This window comes from Molossus molossus, unplaced genomic scaffold (genome assembly GCF_014108415.1).
Source record: "Molossus molossus isolate mMolMol1 unplaced genomic scaffold, mMolMol1.p scaffold_m16_p_4, whole genome shotgun sequence".
Classification (NCBI taxonomy): domain Eukaryota; kingdom Metazoa; phylum Chordata; class Mammalia; order Chiroptera; family Molossidae; genus Molossus; species Molossus molossus.
Genome location: NW_023425377.1, coordinates 124931890 through 124955143, shown reverse-complemented (window position 1 = coordinate 124955143; position 23254 = coordinate 124931890). Strand labels below are relative to the sequence as shown.

At 45.8% G+C, this 23254-nt stretch overlaps 2 protein-coding genes across 2 annotated transcripts; one reads left to right on the top strand and one right to left on the bottom strand.

Moving 5' to 3' along the window:
- Positions 1 to 2398: 2398 nt before the first annotated feature.
- EXOSC9 (exosome component 9) lies at positions 2399 to 16130 on the top strand. The gene is made up of 12 exons (XM_036240565.1): positions 2399 to 2541; positions 2869 to 2963; positions 3691 to 3810; positions 3927 to 4029; positions 4932 to 5069; positions 6684 to 6766; positions 9174 to 9306; positions 10243 to 10331; positions 10927 to 11073; positions 12443 to 12627; positions 15568 to 15646; positions 15970 to 16130. The coding sequence occupies exons 1-12, from the start codon at positions 2476 to 2478 to the stop codon at positions 16052 to 16054; spliced, it is 1323 nt and encodes a 440-aa protein (XP_036096458.1). The 5' UTR covers positions 2399 to 2475; the 3' UTR covers positions 16055 to 16130.
- Positions 16131 to 16134: 4 nt separating this feature from the next.
- Positions 16135 to 22916, bottom strand: CCNA2 (cyclin A2). The gene is made up of 8 exons (XM_036240566.1): positions 22644 to 22916; positions 21652 to 21895; positions 20102 to 20214; positions 19385 to 19608; positions 18521 to 18728; positions 17517 to 17630; positions 17014 to 17147; positions 16135 to 16718 (listed from the first exon to the last, which is right to left on the bottom strand). The coding sequence occupies exons 1-8, from the start codon at positions 22842 to 22844 to the stop codon at positions 16670 to 16672; spliced, it is 1287 nt and encodes a 428-aa protein (XP_036096459.1). The 5' UTR covers positions 22845 to 22916; the 3' UTR covers positions 16135 to 16669.
- Between the last annotated feature and the right edge of the window lie 338 nt (positions 22917 to 23254).

Here is a 23254-nt window from a genome sequence, read left to right as displayed (position 1 = left end):
TTCCAGACTTGCACGGTCCCTCGGGTTTATAATCCTGGAGAAGGAAAGACCTATTCCCTCCCAGAGTTCACACGTCAAGACTGATGGAAGAATGCTGTTTGGCCCTGCCTGGGTGAACAGTCAATGAGGAGAGAGGGATGGGTGTCATAATTGGTAAGGCCTGGGCATAGCCTTGTCTATTGTTAACAGTGACACGAGAATCATGTGGGGTCAGAAAAGGGCATTTCTCCAAGAGAAGGCATTGGTCAAAGACAAAGCAACAGATGTCCAATAAAGAGAAGCTGTGTAGTAAATACTAGAAAACCAGGTTATATTCAGACAGAGCATCCCGGTTAACATGCTGACTCAAACTGATTCTTTTACAGAGCAGACTGTACAACATTACCCGAATCTCTTCTTAAATTTAAGAATTTTTTTTTTTCTCCTGAATGCATGAAACCAAGGTACCTTCCGTGTTTTAAGTTTCTTACTAAAAACAAAGTTGTAAAGTAAATCTATTTTCTGATAGTACGTACGTAGGAGTGGGGATGGGTCATACACTTTGGATTAACTTTAACAAGAGGCAAATGCTGCAGTGTTGAAACTGCAACATCCTAGTGAAAGTAGAAAGAACAGTGGGAACTCTACAAAAGTGGAAGGAAAACCAGGGCAAGGTGACAAGCGGCAACCTCAGGCTGGCAAGCCGACCTGGCCGACCCGGGCAGTTTCATGGAAAGCCTTGCCAAAAAAGGGAAGAAAATGTTTTCATAGCTATTGTGTCCAGAACATTAGGTGCTTTCGTTTTGATCACTGAACACAAAGTAATGGTTATTTCCAACCTAAAGGTACAGAATCTGAAGCTCAGGACTATTTGTCTCACCCAAAGCCCACCTGAAGCCAAAGTCCATTCTTCTACAACCAAGCTGCCTCTCAGGAAAGGATAGACTGTTTCAATAAATGCCTATTTCACTTTTGAAGGGAAAGAGAAATTACTAAAGGGCACTAAAGAACCCAAGGCTTTCAATGATAAAGGAAGCCAGGAGTTCTTGTGAAACTGTACTATAAACAGGAACATATGTTGTCAAAGAACTTAAATGCCAGTATCCTGTAATCTCCTTGCTATTCTGAAAATCAATCACGGATCTAAGCCTGTGGCCATAACGTTCCTCCTACTTGACAATGCTGGTCTCCAGACCATGCTCATCCTCTCTCAGTCTTGGCTCACGTGGCTTTTTCTGCTTGTAACATGTTCCTTTCCCTCCAGATGACATCATGGCTGCTCATCACGAAGGATTTACTCCACTCACATGTCACCTCTACAAAGTGAGTTATTCCTGCAAACAGTGCCCCCATTCTCAGGTAGTTCTCAGCACGTGAATGTGTTTTGTTCGTTTGTTTCTACTGCCTGCCTCCTCCAAAGAGGATATAAATAAATTCCTTGGGGAACAGGATCTTGTGCACCCCATTTCTCCAGCCCCTGAATTATTCTTAGGACATGGGAGGGAGGCCCTCACAAATAACGCAGGAAATTGCCAGTGGCACAAGGTGAAGCGACACTGTAGCCGCGGTGGAGGAGGGGAAAAGTGGGAAAAAGACCAAAGAAACACGAGGAGCTAGTGCAGGCGGTGCAGAGCCCCGGGAGCAAACGGAAAGACGACAGTACTTTGCAAACACGAGTGCTCACGCCACGCCTGCGCCGCTCTGGGCATCTCGCGCGCATGCCCTCGGCATCAGCCCCCCCAGTGAGGTCTGTCACCCCGATTCTGCGGACGAGCAAGGTGAAGCCCGCGGGCTGGCTTGGCCAGGGTCCCGCAGTGAGCCCACGGCAGAGCCTGAGTCTGAACCCCGGGGGTCGGACCCCTGCTTTTGAACCCACGCGGCTCGACGCGGCCTCACCCAGGCTCCTCCACGCCCACAGACGTCTGTCTGTCCGGCTGAAATAAGCGGACAGACTGAAAGCACAGCAGCGCCCTCTGTTTCGGCCGGGGGTGGTCACGACACCACTGGTCACGAAGGGGGACGTCTCGGTGCCGTCGCCGTCGGTGTCCGAGGTCCCAGCCCGCTCCCCGCTGCCCGCGCTCCGCCTCCGCGCGTCGAGGCCGTTTCCGCGCCGTCGGGGCGGCCGCACCCCCCTCCTCACCTGCAGGGGGCGGGGACACCTGTCCAGCCTGCCCGCTGGAACTGAGGAGGGCGGGCGGGCGCTGCGCTGACGCTGATTTCCACCACCCGCGCTACACGCGGGGCCGCCCCGGCTCCAGGGACTCAGAGACGCCCCGCCCCCGGCGCTGGGTTCCCGCGCCACTTCCGCCCGCGCCGGCCTCGCTCTGCGCCTGCGCAGAGGCGCCGTCCAGCCCGACTTCCTCCCGTCCCGCCGCCGAGCCCTGATGACGCAGAGCGCCTGCGCCGCCAGCGAGCGGGACTGCCGTGCGGACGCGGAGACTCAGGTGCCGTTGCCCCTGCGGCTCCCCGTTCCCGTGGGTCCCGTGCCCCGGCAGCATGAAGGAGACGCCGCTTTCAAACTGCGAGCGCCGCTTCCTCCTCCGCGCCATCGAGGAGAGGAAGGTAAGCGGCCCCGGAGAACTTCGGGCCGCGTGGGCGCTCCCGTGGCCCGGCCGCGCGCAGACGGGCCCCCCGCAGGCCCCGGGAACCCCAGGGGGGCGGCCGGAGCGTCCCCCCTCCCCCACGTTTTATTTGGTTCTAATGGCTTCTTTTCAAGGCTCGAGGCACCCCAGCGACTGTCGGTGCCTGGGCTGCCAGTTTCCACTTTCCTTCGTGGGGTGGTCAGGATCCCGCTGCCCTCCAGGTGCTTAGTTAGCCCAGGGCCTGGCTCAGGGTAGCTGCTCACCGGGTATTGTGGAAGGAATAAAGCAACGAGTGTTGTGCTTACAGCGGCTGGATGGCAGACAAACCTATGATTACAGAAACATCAAGATCACATTCGGAACAGATTATGGCTGCTGTGTCGTGGAACTTGGGAAAACAAGGTAAGGAAGCCTTCAGACGAGCAGCTCTATGGGGGGTTAGTTTAAAAGAACCTAATTGATTCATTTGTGTACTGAGCAGCTAGGAAGTCTGGATTACACTTTTGTTTAGCTGCCAAAAATAAGTGTGGTTTCTTGAATGCAAAATCTTTTTTTTTGTTTATAGCCACACTTAAATTTTTTAATCATGAATATATTTTCTTCCAGAAGGCTATCGCATAGTTCTTGATTGGCCTGAATTTGTTTCCTGCACATCTTGTCACTAAGGAGGCCATACTTCCCTGTTTTCCCTGAATGACATGAGAATTAGGTTTTTAATATTCATTTGGAAGTTGTCAGGATATTGGTCAGATAACGTTGGTGAACTGTGCCATAGGAAAATTCTTAAGAAATCTCAGGTTTTCATGCTATCTTGGTATCTTGCATCAATAGCTCCTTCTTTTAGAAAAGAAAAGTTAAGGTCATTGATTTTCTTTTTTCTTTTTAAGGATCTGTAGAATAAGCTGTATTGTAAATAAGAGATGTTTTTCTTGTGTCTCTTTCAGTACATCAATATGTATTTTATTCCTGTGTATATTCTATACTTTGCATGTAATGTCATCCTCTAATGATATATCATGCTGAGTGTCTTATTTCTCAGAAGTAAAATTGAAATTTAGTGTTTGTTTTAGATATTTTTTTTATTGGAAAGGAAATATTTGGTTAACAGATTTGTACTTTGTCTTTGCAGAGTTCTTGGACAGGTTTCCTGTGAACTTGTTTCTCCAAAACTCAATAGGGCAACAGAAGGTATTCTTTTTTTTAACCTTGAACTCTCTCAGATGGCTGCCCCAGCTTTTGAACCTGGCAGGTATTTAAATCTTCTTCTTAAACTGCTTTAACCAGAGGAGAATATAGCAGCAGCGAGGTATTGTTTTAATGCCTGGTGTTATGCTTCATGACATTAGCCCATTCCTATTTTCATAGGCAGTCAGATCTCTTGGTGAAGTTGAATCGTCTCTTGGAAAGATGTCTAAGAAATTCGAAGTGTATAGACACTGAATCTCTCTGTGTTGTTGCTGGTGAAAAGGTGGGGAATATACCCAAAATTCTTAATCTTAGGATGAATATTGTTGATTCATGGGTCCTTGTATCTATACATTAATTCTCAGAGCTTCAGTTAATTCATTTTTATACTGATTCACTTCATTTCAAATGTTCCTAAGTGCCAACCATAGAACTTTGTGTCATCTCTCTCTGAAGGAACAAAAAATATTGTGAATATAGCGACTTGAATGTGTGTGATGATGTCATATTCAAAGAACTGGTTTTTCATGTATTTTCATTTTCTTATGTTATCTAAGTAAGTTGATAGAAACAGGTAATTAATGTCTTCCTTTCTTGTGGATGAAGAACTGAAGAACAGATTAAATCCTTCATCTGGATAGGTTTCTTGACTTACACAGGCCACACATTGAGTCAGTGGTAGGCTGACATTGGAAATCTTATTCTTGGTACCTTGTTCTGCGTAATGATATTAGGGTATTTTGACCATCTTTTTGACTCCAGAAAAGTCACTTAGCCTTTCCACATTCCATGCTTGAATGTGACACTTCATATTTGCATTATTTGTAAGGTTATCAGAAATATTATCAATTAAAACCTAAGAGCTTAAGGTTTTTGAGTTAGGAAACACAAAAATATAGTTAGGTTTGCAGTTAGGGAAGTCTTAGTTTTAAGTGTACAATGGTTCTGTATATTTTGAGCATATATTTTACAGTTGTTCAATGACTCATACAAGGGAGAACTATTGGTATTTCTATTGTTGGTCTGGCTTACATTTTTTCTAAATACAGTTTTACTGATAACAAGGGAAGGAGTAACGACGTTTTAACAGCAAGAGAAAATTTGGAACATAGTGTTACTTTCCCTTTTAAGTAGCCACTGGTTGTGACCAGTTAGGATTTATTTTTGTTTTAAATTCACATTCAGGTTTGGCAGATACGTGTGGACCTTCATTTATTAAACCACGATGGAAACATTATCGACGCTGCCAGCATTGCTGCAATTGTAGCCTTGTGTCACTTCCGCAGACCCGATGTGTCTGTCCAGGGAAACGAAGTAACACTGGTAAGCCCCTGAGACGTGAGCCGTGCTCCTCTCTGAGTGAATGAACACCCCCAGTGTGCGGGCAGCTTGTTGTTGGCGAAGTCTTATTGTAGATGGAATTAGGGCTATTCTAAAATTTGTTCATAGAGCAAAAACTTCATATGGTCAGATTGTCTTTGAAATCTCTTAAATCTCCAGTATGAAAGTGTCAGTAAAAGCACACCCTAGCCTGGCTTTCTGGAATAGAACTAGGTGACTTCTTCGGACTGAGCATTAGATGAAGCGGTTGTCTCACATTTAGGGGCCACGTGTGTGAAAAATAACATGATTCTCAGCTCAATGAGATGTCTGTGTTTACTCTAGCAAAGTCCATCACAAATGCCTGTGAGATTTGTTATAACTTATTGCTAGGCTCCACCCTCAGAGGAGCGTGGGGGCAGGACCTGTGATGCTGGACTTCTAACTGAGCTCTCAGGGGATACTGATGCTGCTGCTGCAAGGACCACACTTCAAAAACCATTGACCTGTGCAGTTCATGTTCTTTCGCTTATGTATTGAGTATGTCCATTTTAATTTATGTAAATTACAAGCTAGAATAATGAAAGTGCACTGTGGTGATAGTTTATTCCTGCAGTTAAACAAGGAAACATCAGAGGCCACATTCTCTAAGCAGTCATTCATGATGCTTTTAGGCATTAGACTGGAGCAGACTCATTAACGACTTAGAGGTAGGGACAAAAGATATTTAACAACAGAGACATGTACTTTTAGAAGTAAAAGAAGTAAAAACAAGTAGAAAGTAATTAATAGACTAAAAAATAAACGGTATCAATTAAAAAATACTGAAGAATTATTGCTGGTGGTGATGTCAAGTGACACAGCCACATTGGAAAAGTTTGGCATTTAAAAAAGCTAAGTGTAAACGTATATAGCCCAGAAATTCTGTGCCCAGGAATCTGTAGGAATCTGTTCAAGACTGAAAGTGTAGTGTGTGTTCACTCAGACTCCTGTGTGAATGTTCATAGCATATCTGTAATGGCCCAAACTGGCAGCAACCCAGATGTCTGTCAACTGGGAAAAGGAAAAACAACCTGCGGACTGTCTGTACCGTGTACTACAATTCACAGTAAAAAGGACCAGACCACCGATAATGCTGCGGGATGGGTGAAACATGCTAAGCTGAAAGGAGGCAGATGTGAAAGGCTAACAGTTGTTTGGCTCCCTTGCATGGAATGGCAGCAAAGGCGGGTGTGGAGCCAGAAGGAGGTCGCTGGTGCTTGGGGCTGGGAGTGAGCATCGATGGCACATAGGTTCAGGGGAAGTTGGCGGGGAGTTAATGGAAATGTTAAAAACCTGGATTGTGTCGATAGTTACATAACTATAAATATATTTAAAAAGTGCTAAGAAGTGAATCCTATACTTACAGTGAGGGGACTTAAACGGTATGTAAAATGTACCTCAATACAGCTTTTTGACAAATGCATAAAGTTTTAAGGAACAGGAATGGCAAAGGCAGATAGGTAATTGTAAAAAAAGCTATTTAGGTACTTGCTGAGGATTCAGGGAAGTTCATTTTCTGTCGGTATCTGATGTGCAGGATGGTGTTTGTATGTTCCTGACTTTATTTTCCGACAGTACACTCCAGAGGAACGGGACCCCGTCCCGCTGAGCATCCACCACATGCCCGTTTGCGTCAGTTTTGCCTTCTTCCAGCAGGGGTGAGTCTCGTCGTGGCCCTGGGCCCAGTGATCACCACAGCTGGGCACTTGTTTCATTCAAGAGTGTTTCTTTTCGTGGCGTATCATAAATGTGTGGATTTGCTGCCGCATGGTGGCGTCGTCTCTCTCCTAGAGATGGGCAGGTGCTGAGTCTCCTAGAGATGGGCAGGTGCTGAGTCTCCTAGAGATGGGCAGGTGCTGAGTCTCCTAGAGATGGGCAGGTGCTGAGGGATCGGAGGCTGGGCTCTGATTTGGGAAGTGGGGTGAGAATTGCTGAGGGCTAATGGAAGCAGGACTTTGGAGCATATTAGATGGAGTAATTCTGGGAGCAGGTCATGGGGATGGTTCTCGAATGGACGGATCTAGGCTCCGTCAGCTCCAGCAGCTTCCTCACCGCTCACTGCTCGCTCCACCCACGACAGCAAACCTGGAGGCCTGGTCACCCACTGTCTCCACATGAAAGCCTGGGCCTTACATCTTTGTAGAAACAAAACATTGTAGCAGTTTTATGAGTAAGAACCAGAGAAAAGCTTTCAACTTTCAGTCATTGTAGTGTAGAGTTTCAGTAAGAGAGAAATAGACCAGCACTGTCAAGCAGGAATACAGCGTGAACCATATCTGTAATTAAAGATTTTCCAGATATTAAAAAGGTAAAATCAGGTAAATTTAATTGTTTTCTTCTTTTTTAAATCCTCCTGAGGATATTTTTTCCATTGATTTTTAGAGAATGCAAGGGAGGGAGACGGAGAGAGAGAGAAACATCAATTGGTTGCCTTGAGCATGTGCCCCAACCTGGGCCAGGGGTTGAATCTGCAACCCACATACATGCCCTTGACTGGGAATTGAACCTGCGACCCTTTGGTCCAAGGGCCTATGCTGTAACCGCTGAGCCACATCTGACAGTATGGTAAATTTAATTTTTATATATTTTACTTAATATATCTAAGATATCTTTTTTTTTTTTTTTAATGTGTTTTTATTGACTTTTAGAGAGAGGAAGGGAGAGAGAGTGAGAGAGAAACATCAATTGGCTGCCTCCTGCACGCCTCATACTGAGGATTGAGTCCAAAACCCAGGCATGTGCCCTGGCCAGGAATCAAGCCGGGACCTCTCAGTCCATGGGACGATGCTCAATGCACTGAGCCACACTGGCCGAGTGGATAACATCTTATTTTAATATGTAATCAGTATCTTAAAAATAATTCATGAAATACTTTACACTCATGAAATAATGTATCTAAGATATCTTTAATGTGTGATCATTATCTTAATTATTTTTGGCATACTTTATTTCTACTGAATCTTCAGTATTGTACACTCAGTTTCGATTAGCCACATTTCAGGGGCTCAGTAACCACATGTGACTGGAGGCTACCATTAGACAGTGCAAAAATAGAGCATTTTTTTGTTAATCCTCACCCAAGGATATTTTTTTATTGGTTTTTAGATAGAGTGGAAGGGAAGGAGGCAGAAAGAGAGAAATATCAATGTGAGAGAGAGATTTCAATTGGTTGCCTCCCGCATGACCCCAGCTGGGGCTGGGGATTAAACTTGCAACCCAGGGACATGCTCTTGCCCAGGAATTGAACCTGTGGCCCTTTGTTCTGTGGCCAATACTCTAACCACTGAGCAAAACCGGCCAGGATGAAAAACAGTATTTTTTAAATGAGCCATTAGCAGGACCTAGAAGAACTTCAGAGTACAGGCCATTAAAGAGACTTTAGAATTAATTAAGCTAAGTTTTTGTTAATGAGCCACAAGGTATTTAATCAAAGTGATAGCATTATGTTTTTACTGTATATTATTTAAATAAAACCATTATGATCTTAATGTGATTTTACTGTGATAGCTAGAAATATATACTTGGCATTATTTTGGGTCCATAAAAAGAGAAATTCTCTCCTGGTCAGTGTTGCTCAGTGATTAGGCCATCAGCCTACGCGCTGAAGGGTTCCAGGTTTGATTTCCCATCAAGGGTGTATACCTGGGCTGCAAGTTCAATCCCTTTCTCTGGCTCTGGTCAGGGCGCGTGTGGGATGCAGCTGATCAGTATGTCTCTCTCATGTTGATGCTTCTCTCTCCCTCTCCCCTCGACCCCTAAAAATCAATGGAAAAAAATATCCTCTGGTGCCCTGGCCAGTTTGGCTCAGCGGTTGGAGCATCGGCCTGCGGACCAGAGAGTCCCGGGTTCGCTAGGGGCACATACAAAAAATATATATATATATATCCTCTGGTGAGGATTAACAAAAACAAACCAGCAAAATTCTCTTGTATCTTTTCCCATTAAAGTGACTCAAATCCACAGGCTTAGGCCTTCACTGTTGGCTTTATTAATGCCATCTTTTAAAAATACCCATTATCTCTGCATTGACCAGATTTGTTCAGGTCCATTTCACATTCATTTCAGAACGTTTTTATTGGTGGATCCCAGCGAGCGAGAAGAGCGTGTGATGGACGGCCTGCTGGTGATCGCTATGAACAAGCATCGAGAGATCTGCACCATCCAGTCCAGCGGTGGGATAATGCTGCTCAATGAGCAAGTTAGTGCTGTGCTTCATGTCCCACGAAGAATAGTCTCTTCCTTTAGAAGCTTTAGTCTTATTTTCTTAACTAAAATCCAACCACAGTATTTCCCTTCCTCCCTGCTGCTCCCAAGCGTGGCCCTCCAGAGTTTAGCCCTCCTCGGTAGAGGGATGCTCTGTACTTTCCAGTGAAGAAAGATGTTCATATTTCTATCCAAAAAAGGTGTCAAAAATAGAAAGTAGGTTGAAAGATAGCCTTGCTTTTAGAATTTGGGTATGATAGTCAGTTCTCGAATGCAGCTACATACCAGATTCACGTGGGGTTTTAGAAAACAGATCCAAGTACCATACGGTGCAAGTGCTTAAGTGCAGAGACCGCTTTAACTGGAGCTGCAGTTCTGCATCATCCTAACCAGCCTTCGGCAAATGATGTCATATCCCCGTCCTTAGTTTATCTGTAAAACAGGAAGTAATGTTACTAGCGACACCTGGAAGAATGTAGGGTGAGGAGATGTGTTGCACTGGAGCATATATTAAGTGTGTAGTAAATGTTTTTCTCAGCATCACGACCACTCCCAGATCCCTACTTCCAGGTCCCTGAAGCCCGAGGAGCTGTGCTTTCTGAAGGCTCCAGGGCACCCCACAGCCACGTGTGGGCCTGGTGCTGTGCTCACTCCACACGGACTGTGCCCTGAACACGTGTCTGGCCGTTTCACTGGTGCTGGTCACAGCGTCACAGGCACGTTTCCGGGTCTGTTCCCTTCATGTGCGCTGGTCTCGGACACTTCACACCAACTCCCACAACGTGCTGTAACTTGTGTTTGTATTATTTTCATACTTGAAAAAAGGTCAGGCTTAAATTATAAAGTTAGAAAAACTGAACTCATTCTAGGTTTTGTTAGAGAAAGCTATTTGGTTTGTTGTCTTAAAATAACAGTTCATTTTTGTAAATAGGTGTTGAGATGCAGTAAAATAGCTGGTGTGAAAGTAGCGGAAATTACAGAGCTCATACAGAAGGCTTTGGAGAATGACCGGAAAGCCAGGTAAGTCAGCACCGTTAGAGCGCGTTGGTCTCCAGCTTGTCCTGTCCGGGATCCTTCTTGCACAGGCATGACCGCACGCTTGGGCCTTTCCTTACGTGTTAGTCTCAGTTGAATATACTGGATGTTATTTGAAAGTTGATTGAACTGCTTGTTGTATTCCAATTTAAACTATCTGTATTGAAAAGCCACATAGTATTTTTCTTTAAAAAAGTTAACATTTTCTTAGGAAAAAAGAATCTAGTAACTCAGATTAACAGAAAGAACACACTGGGTTGATTCCCATCTTCTCACCACGTGACGTTAAGCAGGACCTCTAACCCAGCACTTCATTGTCCTTTGTGACACGGAAGGTTAATGCCTACCTGGTGCCGTGGTTTCAGCCCTTAGATGTGCCCAGCATAGGTTCAGTAAATGGTAATTAGAGGAGCTCTGTATTATTTCTCTTAATAGGCATACTAAATTGGTGAGGTTAAGATTGTCAAATAACTATTCCAATATTTCTCATCAAAAAGATAAAATAGTTCACTTTTTTTCCTTTTCTGTCTTCCATCTGTTATCTACCTCCCTAACCCGCCCCCCAAAAAAACCCACACAGGAAAGAAGGTGGAAAGTTTGGCTTCGCAGAGTCTATAGCAAATCAAAGGATCACAGCGTTTAAAATGGAAAAGGCCCTTGTCGATACCTCTGACGTAGAGGAGAAAGCAGAGGAAATCATTGCTGAAGCCGAGCCTCCTCCGGAAGTGTATCTTTACCGGGTGTTGTTTGTGTTCACAGTAACAAGATTCACACCACTGTGGCATTGTCAGGGCTGTGGAAGGGGTGCACTCTGACATTTGTCTCTGAGACACTGTACTTTGTTAGAGAAAACATATAAGATACAAGAGAGTGGTGAGTCAGTAAGTCAGTGATCTTGTAACATCTACCATTTCTTCAGCTATTCTACAAAACTCAAGAGAATTCTGTATTTTTTTAAAAATTGATTTTAGAGAGGAAGGGAGAGGGAGATAAAAACATCGATGAGAGAGAACATTGATTGGCCACCTCCTGCATGTGCCCTGACTGGGAATCGAACCAGTGACCTCCTGGTGCGTGGGTCAGTGGTCAACCACTGAGCCACACCAGCCAGGTGAAAATTAGCTATTTTAAGAACTGGCTTATATCGTTTAATTTTCCTTTGGAAAATTGTTCTTTTTTTAAAATCCTCACCCAAGTATATTTTTCTATTTATCTTCAGATATAGTGGGAGGGGGAGAGAGAAACGTTGACATGGGAAGGACACATCGACTGGTTGCCTCTCACACCTCAACCGGGGCCAGGGACAAACAGCAACCAAAGTACATGCCCTTGACTGGAATCGAACCCGAGACTCATTTGTCTGCGGGTCAATGCCCTAACTCAGTGGTTCTCAACTTTCCTGATGCCTGACCCTTTAATAGTTCCTCATGTTGTGGTGACCCCCAACCATAACATTATTTTCGTTGCTACTTCATAACTGTAATTTTGCTACCGTTATGTCTTCGGCGACCCCTGTGAAAGGGTCGTTTGACCCCCAGAGGGGTCGCGACCCGCAAGTTGAGAACTGCTGCTCTAACTGCTGAGCCAGACTGGCCAGGGTTGGAAAATTGTTCTTTAATATCAATGGCATGGTCAAGCACTCTAGACACTATTACACGTTCTTGAAATATTTCCTTCATTCACCAGGTTTATTACAACTAAAATGTCAGAGCCAGTCTCTTGATACTTCTCACCTTTATGTTCATAAAATCTTACCTGAGTTACATGTTTTTTCTTTGTTGTTCAGCCATCCGTAGCACAGTCGTCCCTTGCCGCTCCGCGCCTCTACATTCGCAGCTTCACTGTCGCGAAGGTCAAAGCGCGAGGCGGTGAGGGACGACTGTATATAAAGAACCCTACTTTGCGGAAATCCATTTATTGTGGTAGGGTCTGGAGCTGATTAACCGTGATAAACGAGGGCCGACTGTAGCTGTTAGTAAGTTTTTCCCTAAGAGTTCAGGCAGGCTTTTGTCTTAAAGAGCAGCACACTTTTCCTTCTCATCTTTTCAGCGCTGAATCAAATAGCAGTGTTTTCGTTACCCACTTTAACTGTTAAGTGTTTCTAATCCTGTGCTTTGGACTCCTGGAACTGCCCAAATTGGAGAAGGAATAGAAAACTCCTGGGGAGACCTTGAAGACTCTGAGAAGGAAGACGAGGACGAAGGCGGCAGCGATGAAGCCATCGTAGTGGGCAGTGTGAGAGCGGACGCTGGGATCGAGGCCTGCAGTGTGGGCAGCCAAGGTGGGTGGAGCCAAAGGTTTTTGTTACCATATGTTGTGTATAAACATGTAAGTTATATATATAGCTATACGTATATGTAACTACAGTATTCCTATTTATAGATTAAAATATCCCCAAAATAGGGATGTTTTTGTGTTAGCTGTTCCTGTTTTTAGAGAAACTACATTTCAACTAAAGTGTTAAAGCTAACTGCACTGTTAACTCCAGATCTCTTCTAAAAGAATATGCTTGTTTGTGGACTAGTGATAGCTCTTTGGTATGTAAATGTGGTTGTGTTTTTTTTAAATTTTTTTATGGTGTATGCCCCTAGCGGGAACCAAACCCAGACCTCTAGTCCGCAGGCTGACACTCCAACCGCTGAGCCAAACTGGCCAGGGCGTGGTTGTGTTTTTAATGTAAAAATTTTGTTTTTTTTTTTTTTTTATGTATATCTACCTGGGCCCATTTTAAGGAGATTTCTTAAAGATCTTATCTCTGGATGCTATTTTTTCTTTGCAGTTCCTAGATTAAAACATAACACCTGTAACATATAACATGTATTAGAACAGCGCTGTCCAAATAGAATTTTCTGCTGTACCAGAAATGTCCAGTTCTATACTGATGTACCACTAGCCACACATAGCTAGCTGGTGAGCACTGAAATGTGGCTTGTGTGGGTGAGGAACTGGATTCTAAATTTTAATTCTGGTTGGTATAAAATCACACAGCCACATGCGGCTCCCACATGAGAGCAGTATCAGTACAAAATCTCAGAATTACCTGGAATACGTGTAGTCCTAGGTGTTCCTTGTGTTCTGAAAGCCATAGAACTGGAGAAATTGTTTTTACTCGTGGATATTTTTTAAGAAAAACAAATTCTTGTTTGGCCCATACTAGAAAATAATCATGAGTTGTTGTTTTTTATGTAGTAAAAACAGAAATCATACAAGGAAAGATCTAGGCATTAGGTTGGCAGCAAACTGAAGGATGCACTTCCTGAGTGTGATGCTCGGGCCTGCCTGCCTTTGAGGAAGGAAGTTAGTGCCTGTAAACACTACGGGGCCTGCTGGTTTTGTAGGAAATAAATCCCCATGGACTGGGACCTTTATTTGCTTCCCCAGTGGCCACTCTACTTGGCATCACTCCTCAGATCGTGGTCCACGTGTTTATTTACTGTACAGTTACAGCGTGAGAGCTGCTCTAACATCGGGGCCGGGAAGGGGGGCGCTGGGCTTCCCACACGTGTTTATTTACTGTACAGTTACAGCGTGAGAGCTGCTCTAACATCGGGGCCGGGAAGGGGGGCGCCGGGCTTCCCACACGTGTTTATTTACTGTACAGTTACAGCATGAGAGCTGCTCGCACATCGGGGCCGGGAAGGGGGGCGCCGGGCTTCCCACACGTGTTTATTTACTGTACAGTTACAGCGTGAGAGCTGCTCGAACATCGGGGCCGGGAACGGGGCGCCGGGCTTCCCACACGTGTTTATTTACTGTACAGTTACAGCGTGAGAGCTGCTCGAACATCGGGGCCGGGAACGGGGCGCCGGGCTTCCCACACGTGTTTATTTACTGTACGGTTACAGCGTGAGAGCTGCTCGCACATCGGGGCCGGGAACGGGGCGCCGGGCTTCCCACACGTGTTTATTTACTGTACGGTTACAGCATGAGAGCTGCTCGCACATCGGGGCCGGGAAGGGGGTGCTGGGCTTCCCACACGACGACATGTGTCAGCCAGTCTGAATGATGCAGGGTTCTGTAGTGGGCGTCCCCAGTTGGGTCGGTTATCCTTAGTGATGCATGTATGTGTGCAGACACCATCTTCTTACGTTCAGTACTGCAGTGAGCACCTGGCATATGCCCTCTATTTGCCAGCTGTTCTTAGAGCAGTAAGATGAATCGCTGGAATCTCCATTGCCAGCTTGAAGAGTAGTATTTTCAGCTGAATAGTGAAGGTGGCCCTAAGATAGCTGGGAGGATGGAGCAGGTAAAGCCTTTCTGAAGCATATAAACAAAGGGAGAAACTAATCGGAAACAGTAATTCTCAAATATAAATGGCCAGTTACATAAGCCAGCCCTGGCAGTAATGAAGGAAATGAATTCAAAGCAAAAACGAGACAGCATTTCTGACGGCTCTACGGCAGCGTCAGAAGCACCAGCAGTGGCGAGTCTGTAGGGAGGTGCTTGTGGCCGCTTCTCGGAGCGTGCACTGGACAATGTTCACGGGGGCTGGCACTACCGCTTAGAATGTATAGGCCTTTTGACCCAACAATTGTGTTTCTAGGGTATTTTCTTTCCTGTGGTGTTTATAATAGGGAGAAATTAAAATTTTAGATCTTCAAAATTAGCAAATTCTAACATAAATTGTGGCACCGTGTAGAGTGAGTGGCACAAGCAGTTTGATTGGCATATAAACTTCAGGTTCCCAGTTGGTTCTACAAGACGGTGTACGTATCTGTAAATCACACATTTCCCCCTAACTTTTCTATCACGACGTGTGCAGAATGAGACAAAGCTCCAAGGAGTCCCTTGAGGGGAGGAGAGAATCATGTAGGCCTCAGAGGCCTGTCAGCCTGCACCCAGGGTAGCCTGCGCTCTGATCTATGGAAGCCCTTTTAGAATTGTGGGTGTGAAACCAACGTGGAAACTTGCCAAGAGATTACAATTACAGGCCGAACTCAGAGAAGCTTTGGGTTTGCTTCGAGGCCATCACAATACTGTGAGTCACAGGCTGTTGGGTTTCCCAGGAAATAAGACAATGCGCATACCTTAATTTAAAAATACATTAATAAAAAATGCTAATCACCACCTGAGCCTGCTGGAGAGAGTGCCAATAAACTTTCTCAATTGAGGGTTGCCTCAAACCTGAAGTTTGTCAAAAACGAGTCATCTTGCAGATGCAGTAAAGGAAGCCAGTGGAGTGAGGTGTGCCTGTACTTATGCTTCCTGCACTTTCTTAAAGATGCCCCCATAGTGCTGTCGGACAGTGAGGAAGAAGAAATGATCATTTTAGAACCGGACACGAATCCGAAGAAAATAAGGTAACAATCTCTGGTTTATTCCACTGGTTTTATTCTCATCTTACCCTACTGTAAACAAGACAACATCCCTTTCTCATTAGAAATCTAGCTGTTCTTTGGTTTCTTCAACCTGAGGTGTAGAAACAGGACCCAATTCTATAAAACTGGATGCCTTTCAAAGTCACTGTATTTACCCTCATAGTTGGCCGATGTTAAATCCTACTAGAAAAAGTAAGGCCTGCTATTTTTGTGGTCTGGAACTCAACAAGCACAGCAGGGTGAGTCACCGTGGAATCATCTAGTACTGATACTGTTAGTAAACTGTCCACTTACTTCATTCGCAGAACACAGACCGTCAGTGCAAAACAAGGAAAAGCGCCAAGTAAACAGCCAGTGAAAAGGAGGAAAAAGAAGAGAATCGCCAACTAAAGCGCACGCGGCTGTATTTGTGTACATAACTACTAAAGGGTATTTATTTAAGTGCTGGCTAGCAACCTTGGCTGTTTTTTATTTACAAATCCATTTTAAAATCTAGTCATTTCTTTAGTTTTTACATTACGCTCTTAAAACCTTCTGGAAAACTACAGGTTTAAACACTGTCACTTCAGTTAAGTGCAAGGCCGACGCACAGAGCAGCATTTTCTTGTGCACGAAGGACTGTCACAACTGATTAAACTACAAGATTTTTAAATTTAAGAAGGTTCCCAGTCCCCATAGGAGAAATTAATTATTCTGAGTGAAACCCTGCAGTCAAATTTTTACCTCAAATTAGACTTACAAACCAAATTTTCCAAATCAATTTATTATTACCTGACAGCTGGCATCATTAATACTTAACAAAACCACTTACAATTAGCCACGTATCTAAGATAGTTACATGTACAAAAGATATACAAATTAAAACCATTAAAAAAGGAATAGATACCATAATTTGTACTTGACCATAACTTTTGTATTCAGAAATGATTGTATAAGTGAAGCCTAAGATAAACTGTACACCTCATACTCGGATTTAAATCTTAGAAAACAGTCAGTCTTGCACGGTTACGCATGTAGCGTGTCTGGTGGGCTAAGGAGAGAAACACCATGATACCTGGAAGAGGAAAAAAGCCACTTTTAGCAAACATGCACGCAGTGAAGGAATGTACATGACTCAGAAATGCTCTCCCTGATCCAGCAAATAAAGCCGCCATCTGTTCTCAAACAGGTGCGTGCCCCGCCCCACCCTCCTCCCTCAAATACAGGACAGACACAGGACTGCCAGAGAACAGCCTAAAAGGAGGCTGTGCCGACTGCGAGCCCTTTAATAAAGGGCCAGTGTCAGGACTCTGAACTACTCGGTGGCCTGGAAAGCCAGCCCCTTTAGACCCACTCATGCTCCGTCTTACTTGGCATGTTTGTACTTCTCGCGGATGGACTGCTGTGCGTGCTGGGGGGCTCGGAGGTAGGTCTGCTGCAGGTCCAGGAGGCAGGGCTTCAGACTCTCCAGGGTGTAGCCAGTCTTCTGGACCAAGGACTCAGGCTGCAGAGGGAGGAGAAAACCGCTGAGCTGTTTTTAGGAGCAGACACGAGGTAATAGCTCGCACTGAGCTTGGGTCTGGTTAACTTTCAGTCCTAACACCACCTAACAGGTCTTCCCGTTTTCTCGAGCCTGCATCCCATCTCTACGCGGACTGGTCAGTCTCTGCTCCTGGCACCGCAGCAGGTTGGGAGGCCGGGATTCTTTAAGCACGCCTTTCGAATCCCAGCGATGACAACTTTACCTAACATGCTTCAGCAGTGCTGGACAGTTCCCAGGTCAGCACCCCGACAGGCAGCTGTCGAGGACAGTTAGTTAAGGCACCTGGCAGGGCGGCAGGCGCGAGGCAGACGCACAAAGATGAATACGTACCCAGCTCTGACCCGTGACAGTCTGGAGTGCTAGGTGGAAGGCCGCTCCGGCAATAACTGACGGCACGTACTTAAGGTAGGGGTCAGCATCTATCAGACTCAACTCTCCCAGAAACTGGAATGAGAACGAATAGACTATGGTCATGGGAGCTGTAGAAGTCGACCCTCAACTCACTGCCTTCTGACCTCGTTTATTCACGGCTTGGCGCCCGGCTGCGCGGCAACCAGAGGAAAGTCCCACAGCCGTGCCCTTGAGATACAGCCACTGTCAGTGTGTTCCATTCTCGTCCCCAGTCTCTCCTCTTTCAGTAGCTTTGTGTGTTTAATTACTAATCTTCACCCAAGTACATGTTTTTATTTTTATTTATTTGAGAGAGGAAGGGAGAGAAACAACTATGTGAGAGAGACAAGTCAGTTGCCTCCCATACGTACCCCAACCGGATAGCAAACTGAAAACTTAGTTATGTGCCCTGATCAGGAATCGAGCCCACAACCTTTTGATGTACAGGAAGATGCTCCAACCGAGCCACCCAGCCAGGGCACTTTAATAACTTTAAAAATAAGTCTTCTGGCCCTGGCTGGTTTGGCTCAGCGGTTGGAGTGTCGGCCTGCGGTCCAGAGAGACCCGGGTTCGCTTCCCGCTAAGGGCATGAACCTCAGTTGCAGTTTGTCCCCGGCTCTGGTTGGGTTGTGCGGGTGGCAACCACTCGATGTGTCCCTTTCACGTCGATGTTTCTCTCCCTCTCTTTCCCTCCCGCTCTATCAGAACAAAATATAAAAAAAAAAAATGTCCTCGGTGAGGATAAAAAAAAAAAAATAAGTCTTCTGGCGACCACTTCCCAAGACTGGAATTTCTGTTATCGTGCCAGTGGGAGTCTCTCTCCCACACTGCAGCGCGAACCCGTCCCTGAAATACTGCCCCTTGCCCAGCGCTGTATAATGGAACCTGGGCTCGCCCCTAATTGTGACGTAAGAATCTTGCTTCGACAAATGCACAGAACTCACCATCGCTAAGCTTTCCACTTTGCAGTTCGCAGGCTGCTGGTGCAGAAAGTACTGGGTGAGAAACTGATTCACGGTCGGTGCAGCCAAGTCAAAAGCAAGGACTTTCAGAACGAGGTGCTCCATTCTTAGAACTTGTTTCTTGGTATAGGTATCATCTGTAATGTACACAAACTCTGCTACTTCTGGGGGGTATATTTCTTCAAACTTTCTACAATGAAAAAGTTTTACGTGATCAGTCCTAAAAGAGAAGCAGGCGTGAACCCCCCGATTCTGGAACCCTTCTAGCAGAACGCACAAAATGAATCCAAAACCTACTCCCCAGCTGCCTGTTTCCACGGACACTTGGCCATTTCTAGCCGGGACGGGGTAAATGAAATGAGAAGACCCAGATCAATAAAGGACTTCAGTCAAAGGAAATAAACGAGAGGAAAGAGACTTCAAAGATAGGAACAATGTTAGAGGAGCCCAAGCAACTGAAAATTTAGGAAATTGTCTTAGAAAAAACACACATCTTATGCTTTAGTTTTAAATTTCAGTTTTCATATCAATGGGGAGAAGACATGATTTTGCTCATGAGCCGGAAGGCTCTTGAATAGAAGGAACCACACTTTTCAACTTTGTAATCTGGTTCCAGTATATGGAAATGTGGCCAGTCTGTGTGTTCATCCAACAGGTTCCCTGGGATCCAGATCTGGAAAAATTATGTCCTAAATTAGGAAACAGTTTCATCCACACCTGTCACCACTGAAGCAGCCACCGACTCTCTGCCTTGTGTGATACTATGTCTCACTGTTAAAAATCATGTTTCTTCCATACACACAAAGGTACGGATCACTTTTAACCCAACGAGCCAAGCCGACTTACGAGGCTAAGAGCATAGCAGCGGTGCCCACAAGCTGAAGTTTTCCTCTCAGCACAGACATGGAGGAAAGGAACCTATCGATGTAGTTCACAGCCAAGTGCAGGGTCTCATTCTGTAGTTTATATTCTTCTCCTACTTCAACTAACCAGTCCACAAGGATAGCCCTCATACTGTTGGTGATGTCTGGCTGTTTCTTCATGTAACCTGCTTTAGGCTTACACTTAATCTGTCGAGAAAGTCACTCGGCGTTAATGCAGTTAGGTTACGATAACAAAGGTGCTACAGTGATACCTCGGTTCTCGAACATAATTCATTCCAGGAGGACGGTCGAGAACCGAATTGTTCGAGAACCGAAGCAATGAAACCAATAGGAAAGCGTGACTCCACAAAGCGTGACTCTCTCTCTGCACTCACACTGATGACGCAAGCAAGGCGCGCTGGGCCGAATGAACGCCATTCGGCTCAACTCGGCTCATCTCGGAAGTTCGAGTTCCAAATATTTGTTCGGATTCCGAGACAAAAGTTTCTCGAATCTCCTGGTCGAATACCGATTTGGTCGAAAACCGAGGCGTTCGAGAACCGAGGTATCACTGTATATGCTAGAAACCCAAGTACAGCATTAAAGTAATGCACGGGCGGTTAAAGAAACTTACCAACGTTCTCTCAATTTCATGTTACCACACTGAATAAATAACATTCGTGGACTCTGAGAGCCTTACCTCCATCTCCCTAAGGTATGTATGAATGTCCTCGTGGTAGTCTGGGACTTCATTAACACTCACTGGCTTTTCATCTTCCAGTACAATGGACATGTCCATAGTGTGTGGCGACTCTGGGAGAATTCAAAACTACGGTTAGTCCCTGTTTAATTTTCTACTGACTAGCCCAAAGCGATTGCCCTTGCAGGGAGCCCCACACGACAAAAGCATTTATTTCAGCCATGACCAAGTATGTAGACGGTCTCACTCTCGTTCTAGAATCTCTATCCACTTAGCTTTAGAATGATTTCAATTAACAAGAAATACTGATAAGCAGTAACAGGAAAAGAAGTATGAGGATCAGGCATTATGTTAGAGTATCTATCATTCAAGTGCTATGAGAGACAATGGCACAGTGGTTCCATCAGGACAGGGTTAAAATCCAAGTTCTGAGATAACATAGGATTTTCCCTAAATGCAGATCCCAGAGTCTGGTGAGTCAAAGCACAATGTAGGCGAGAACTACATTCAACGAATGATGCACCTTCTGAAATTTTAAGTTATCTTTTGAAGCAAAGAACATCATTATTCTTTTCACTTAAAGGTTCACTGTGAGGTTAAAATTTGTTGCAAATTTTAAATAAAAATACACAAATTATTTTAATTCCAAAGGACTTTCCTGCTCCTTCCAGACCACGTGTCACCAACAGAACTAAAAGTAAAATCAGATTGGATATATGAGCTGTCCGGTGACTCCACAGCCCCACGGTAAAGCAGCAGCACACTGTGGGCACAGCTGTCTAGATCAGCGGCTCTCAGCCTGTGGGTCACGACCCCTTGAGGGGTCAAACGACCTTTCACAGGGGTTGCCTAAGACCATCGGAAAACACTTATTTCCAATGGTGATTCATAACAGTAGCAAAATTACAGTTACGAAGTAGCAACAAAAAACTTTATGGGGGTCACCACAACATGAGGAACTGAATTAAAGGGCCGCAGCATTAGGAAGGTTGAAAACCACTGGTTTAGAGCCACTGGTCTCCGTATATGCCGTTAAGTACAAATACCTACGGTTCACCTCCTATCTCACAGGACAAAGTTCCTCTCTGGTGTCAGATCGCTCAGACTGGTTTCACAGAAACAAAATTCTTAAAGCCGGAAGAGATGTGAGATATCACAACATGTCAAGCTGCACGCTCACATAGCACTCTGAAGTGGTACACACCATGTGAGTCTCAGGAATGAATACAACCGAAATCTATTCTAACGGTGCAAACATTTCCGGGGTCAGATTAAAACCAGGGTTTGAAATCTAGTTCAATTGATGAGATTGGCAGTGTACTGGAAGGGGCATCCAATTTGATTTGGGTCTTTTTGTAGGCCACTGGGTCATGAACTAGCTGTGAGGTCTGAGATAAATCACACCCTTTCTAAACTTGTGACATTAAACCTAACTCATTATATAATAAGTATTAGGTAAGATAATGTCTTAAAATGCAAAACATCATTAATCCAACCTACTTAGTAATTATGGCTAAATTGGTTTGATACAGATGTTCAGTAAAACTTACCAAAACTCCCATCCATTGGATAATCAAGAGGTACCAGTGGTTTTCTTGGTTCAGGTAAAGTAAGAGCTGACTTAAACGCCAGGACATCTTCACATTCTGTTTCTTTAGATTCACCTGGCCTCTCTTGAGTCTCTTCTTCTGCTTCATCCACATGAATGGTAAATGCAGGCTGTTTACTGTTTGCTTTCCAGGGAGGAACAGCGACATGCTCATCATTTACAGGAAGATCCTTAAGAGGTGCCACCTAAAAAGAAACCAATAGCTGGCTTTGAGCTGATTAAATGCAGTTTTGCTTTCTTCCCCTTAAGTATCTCAGCCTCTGCTTTTACTCCCAACTACCCTATCAGGAAAATAGACATTCTAGGACAAAATCCAGGCAAGGAAGTTTGAGTAGTTGAGGAAAAGAAGGGATGGTCCAATTTGTCACAGGCACTTATACAAAGATTAGAGAGAGAATCATACTAAGTGGAATTATGAAAAACTAATCAAGACCACAAGGGGTAGGGAGGGGCAGAAAGCAGACAAGTTTAGGAAAGAGATGGCAAAAATATGTTGGTTCACCACTTTCTCCCCGGGGTGGAGCAACAGAGCAAATCCGGTAAAATGGCGGAATTTACCAAAAGCAAAGTATTTTTTATGTCCTTTCCTAAAGTAGAGGTAACCTCTTAACTTCCCTCTATGGGGAGGCGGTAGGAGGTCCGGGTCCTGGAGCAGTGCCTGGGGTTTAAAAGCTAAGAGTGAGGTGTGGAGACGGGCCAAGACCACACTCGTTGCAGGGCTTGGTTTGACCCTGTTGAGAGAAAAATACCCCAACACAGAGCAGGTAGGCAGCAAACAGTGTGGCCGGGCGAGTAGTGGGAGAAACGTCCCCAGTGGCACCCAACACGACAAAAAACAGGGGTCAAGGGACCGCCCTCAAAATGCCCAAAGGGTGCCTTCTCGCCCCTCTCCTGTCTGCTAAGCCCATGCAAAAGCACCCTTCGTGTCTTTACCCGTCGCGTCTTGGGCCTCGGCGGCGGCGCCGGACCCCGCTGGCTCCCGGCCTTCAGGACCGCCAGCCTTGCCCGCGTCCGGGGCTGCTGGGCGGGAGACGCCTTCTCGGGGTTGATGTTCTCCTGGTCCTCTTGGGGTGCCGTCTGCTGCAACGTTAGCGGCGCCGAGCCCGCCTCGCGGGCCGCAGACGTGCCCAACATCGCTGCTCCCGAGGACACGGCGGGATCCGCCCGCGGCGCCAAGCAGCGTGCACTCCGTCCCGCCGAGCCGCCGCGCCGGGGACGCTCCAGCCGGAGCCGCTCGCCGCAGCCCGGGCCCGCCCGCCGCCGGGATCGCCGAGAACCGAGGAGGCTGCGAAAGGCGCAGGCACGGCCGGGCGCGGAGGGCCGGGGACACCGAGACCAAGCGAGCAGCCCGCCGGAGCGGCGGCTGTTCGTGCAGTTCAAGTATCCCGCGACTATTGAAATGGGCCAATGAAAAGGGCCGGCGCCCGTGACGTCACCAGGGCGACACGCCGCGGGCAGGGGAGGCGGCCGCGCCCGCAAACGCGCATGGGCGGGGCGGGGCGGGGCGGGGCGACGCCGGGCAGCGGCGGGAGGAAAACGCCTGC

Bases quoted from the DNA above. Each gene is read 5' to 3' on its own strand.
- EXOSC9 (XM_036240565.1), top strand. From the start codon at position 2,476: ATGAAGGAGACGCCGCTTTCAAACTGCGAGCGCCGCTTCCTCCTCCGC. The intron at 6,767-9,173 runs GTGAGTCTCGTC...CATTCATTTCAG, and splicing joins TTTGCCTTCTTCCAGCAGGG to AACGTTTTTATTGGTGGATC. The intron at 12,628-15,567 runs GTGGGTGGAGCC...ACTTTCTTAAAG, and splicing joins CTGCAGTGTGGGCAGCCAAG to ATGCCCCCATAGTGCTGTCG.
- CCNA2 (XM_036240566.1), bottom strand. From the start codon at position 22,844: ATGTTGGGCACGTCTGCGGCCCGCGAGGCGGGCTCGGCGCCGCTAACG. The intron at 19,609-20,101 runs GTAAGGCTCTCA...CTTTCTCGACAG, and splicing joins CATACCTTAGGGAGATGGAG to ATTAAGTGTAAGCCTAAAGC. The intron at 17,148-17,516 runs GTACGTATTCAT...CTCCCTCTGCAG, and splicing joins CTGTCACGGGTCAGAGCTGG to CCTGAGTCCTTGGTCCAGAA.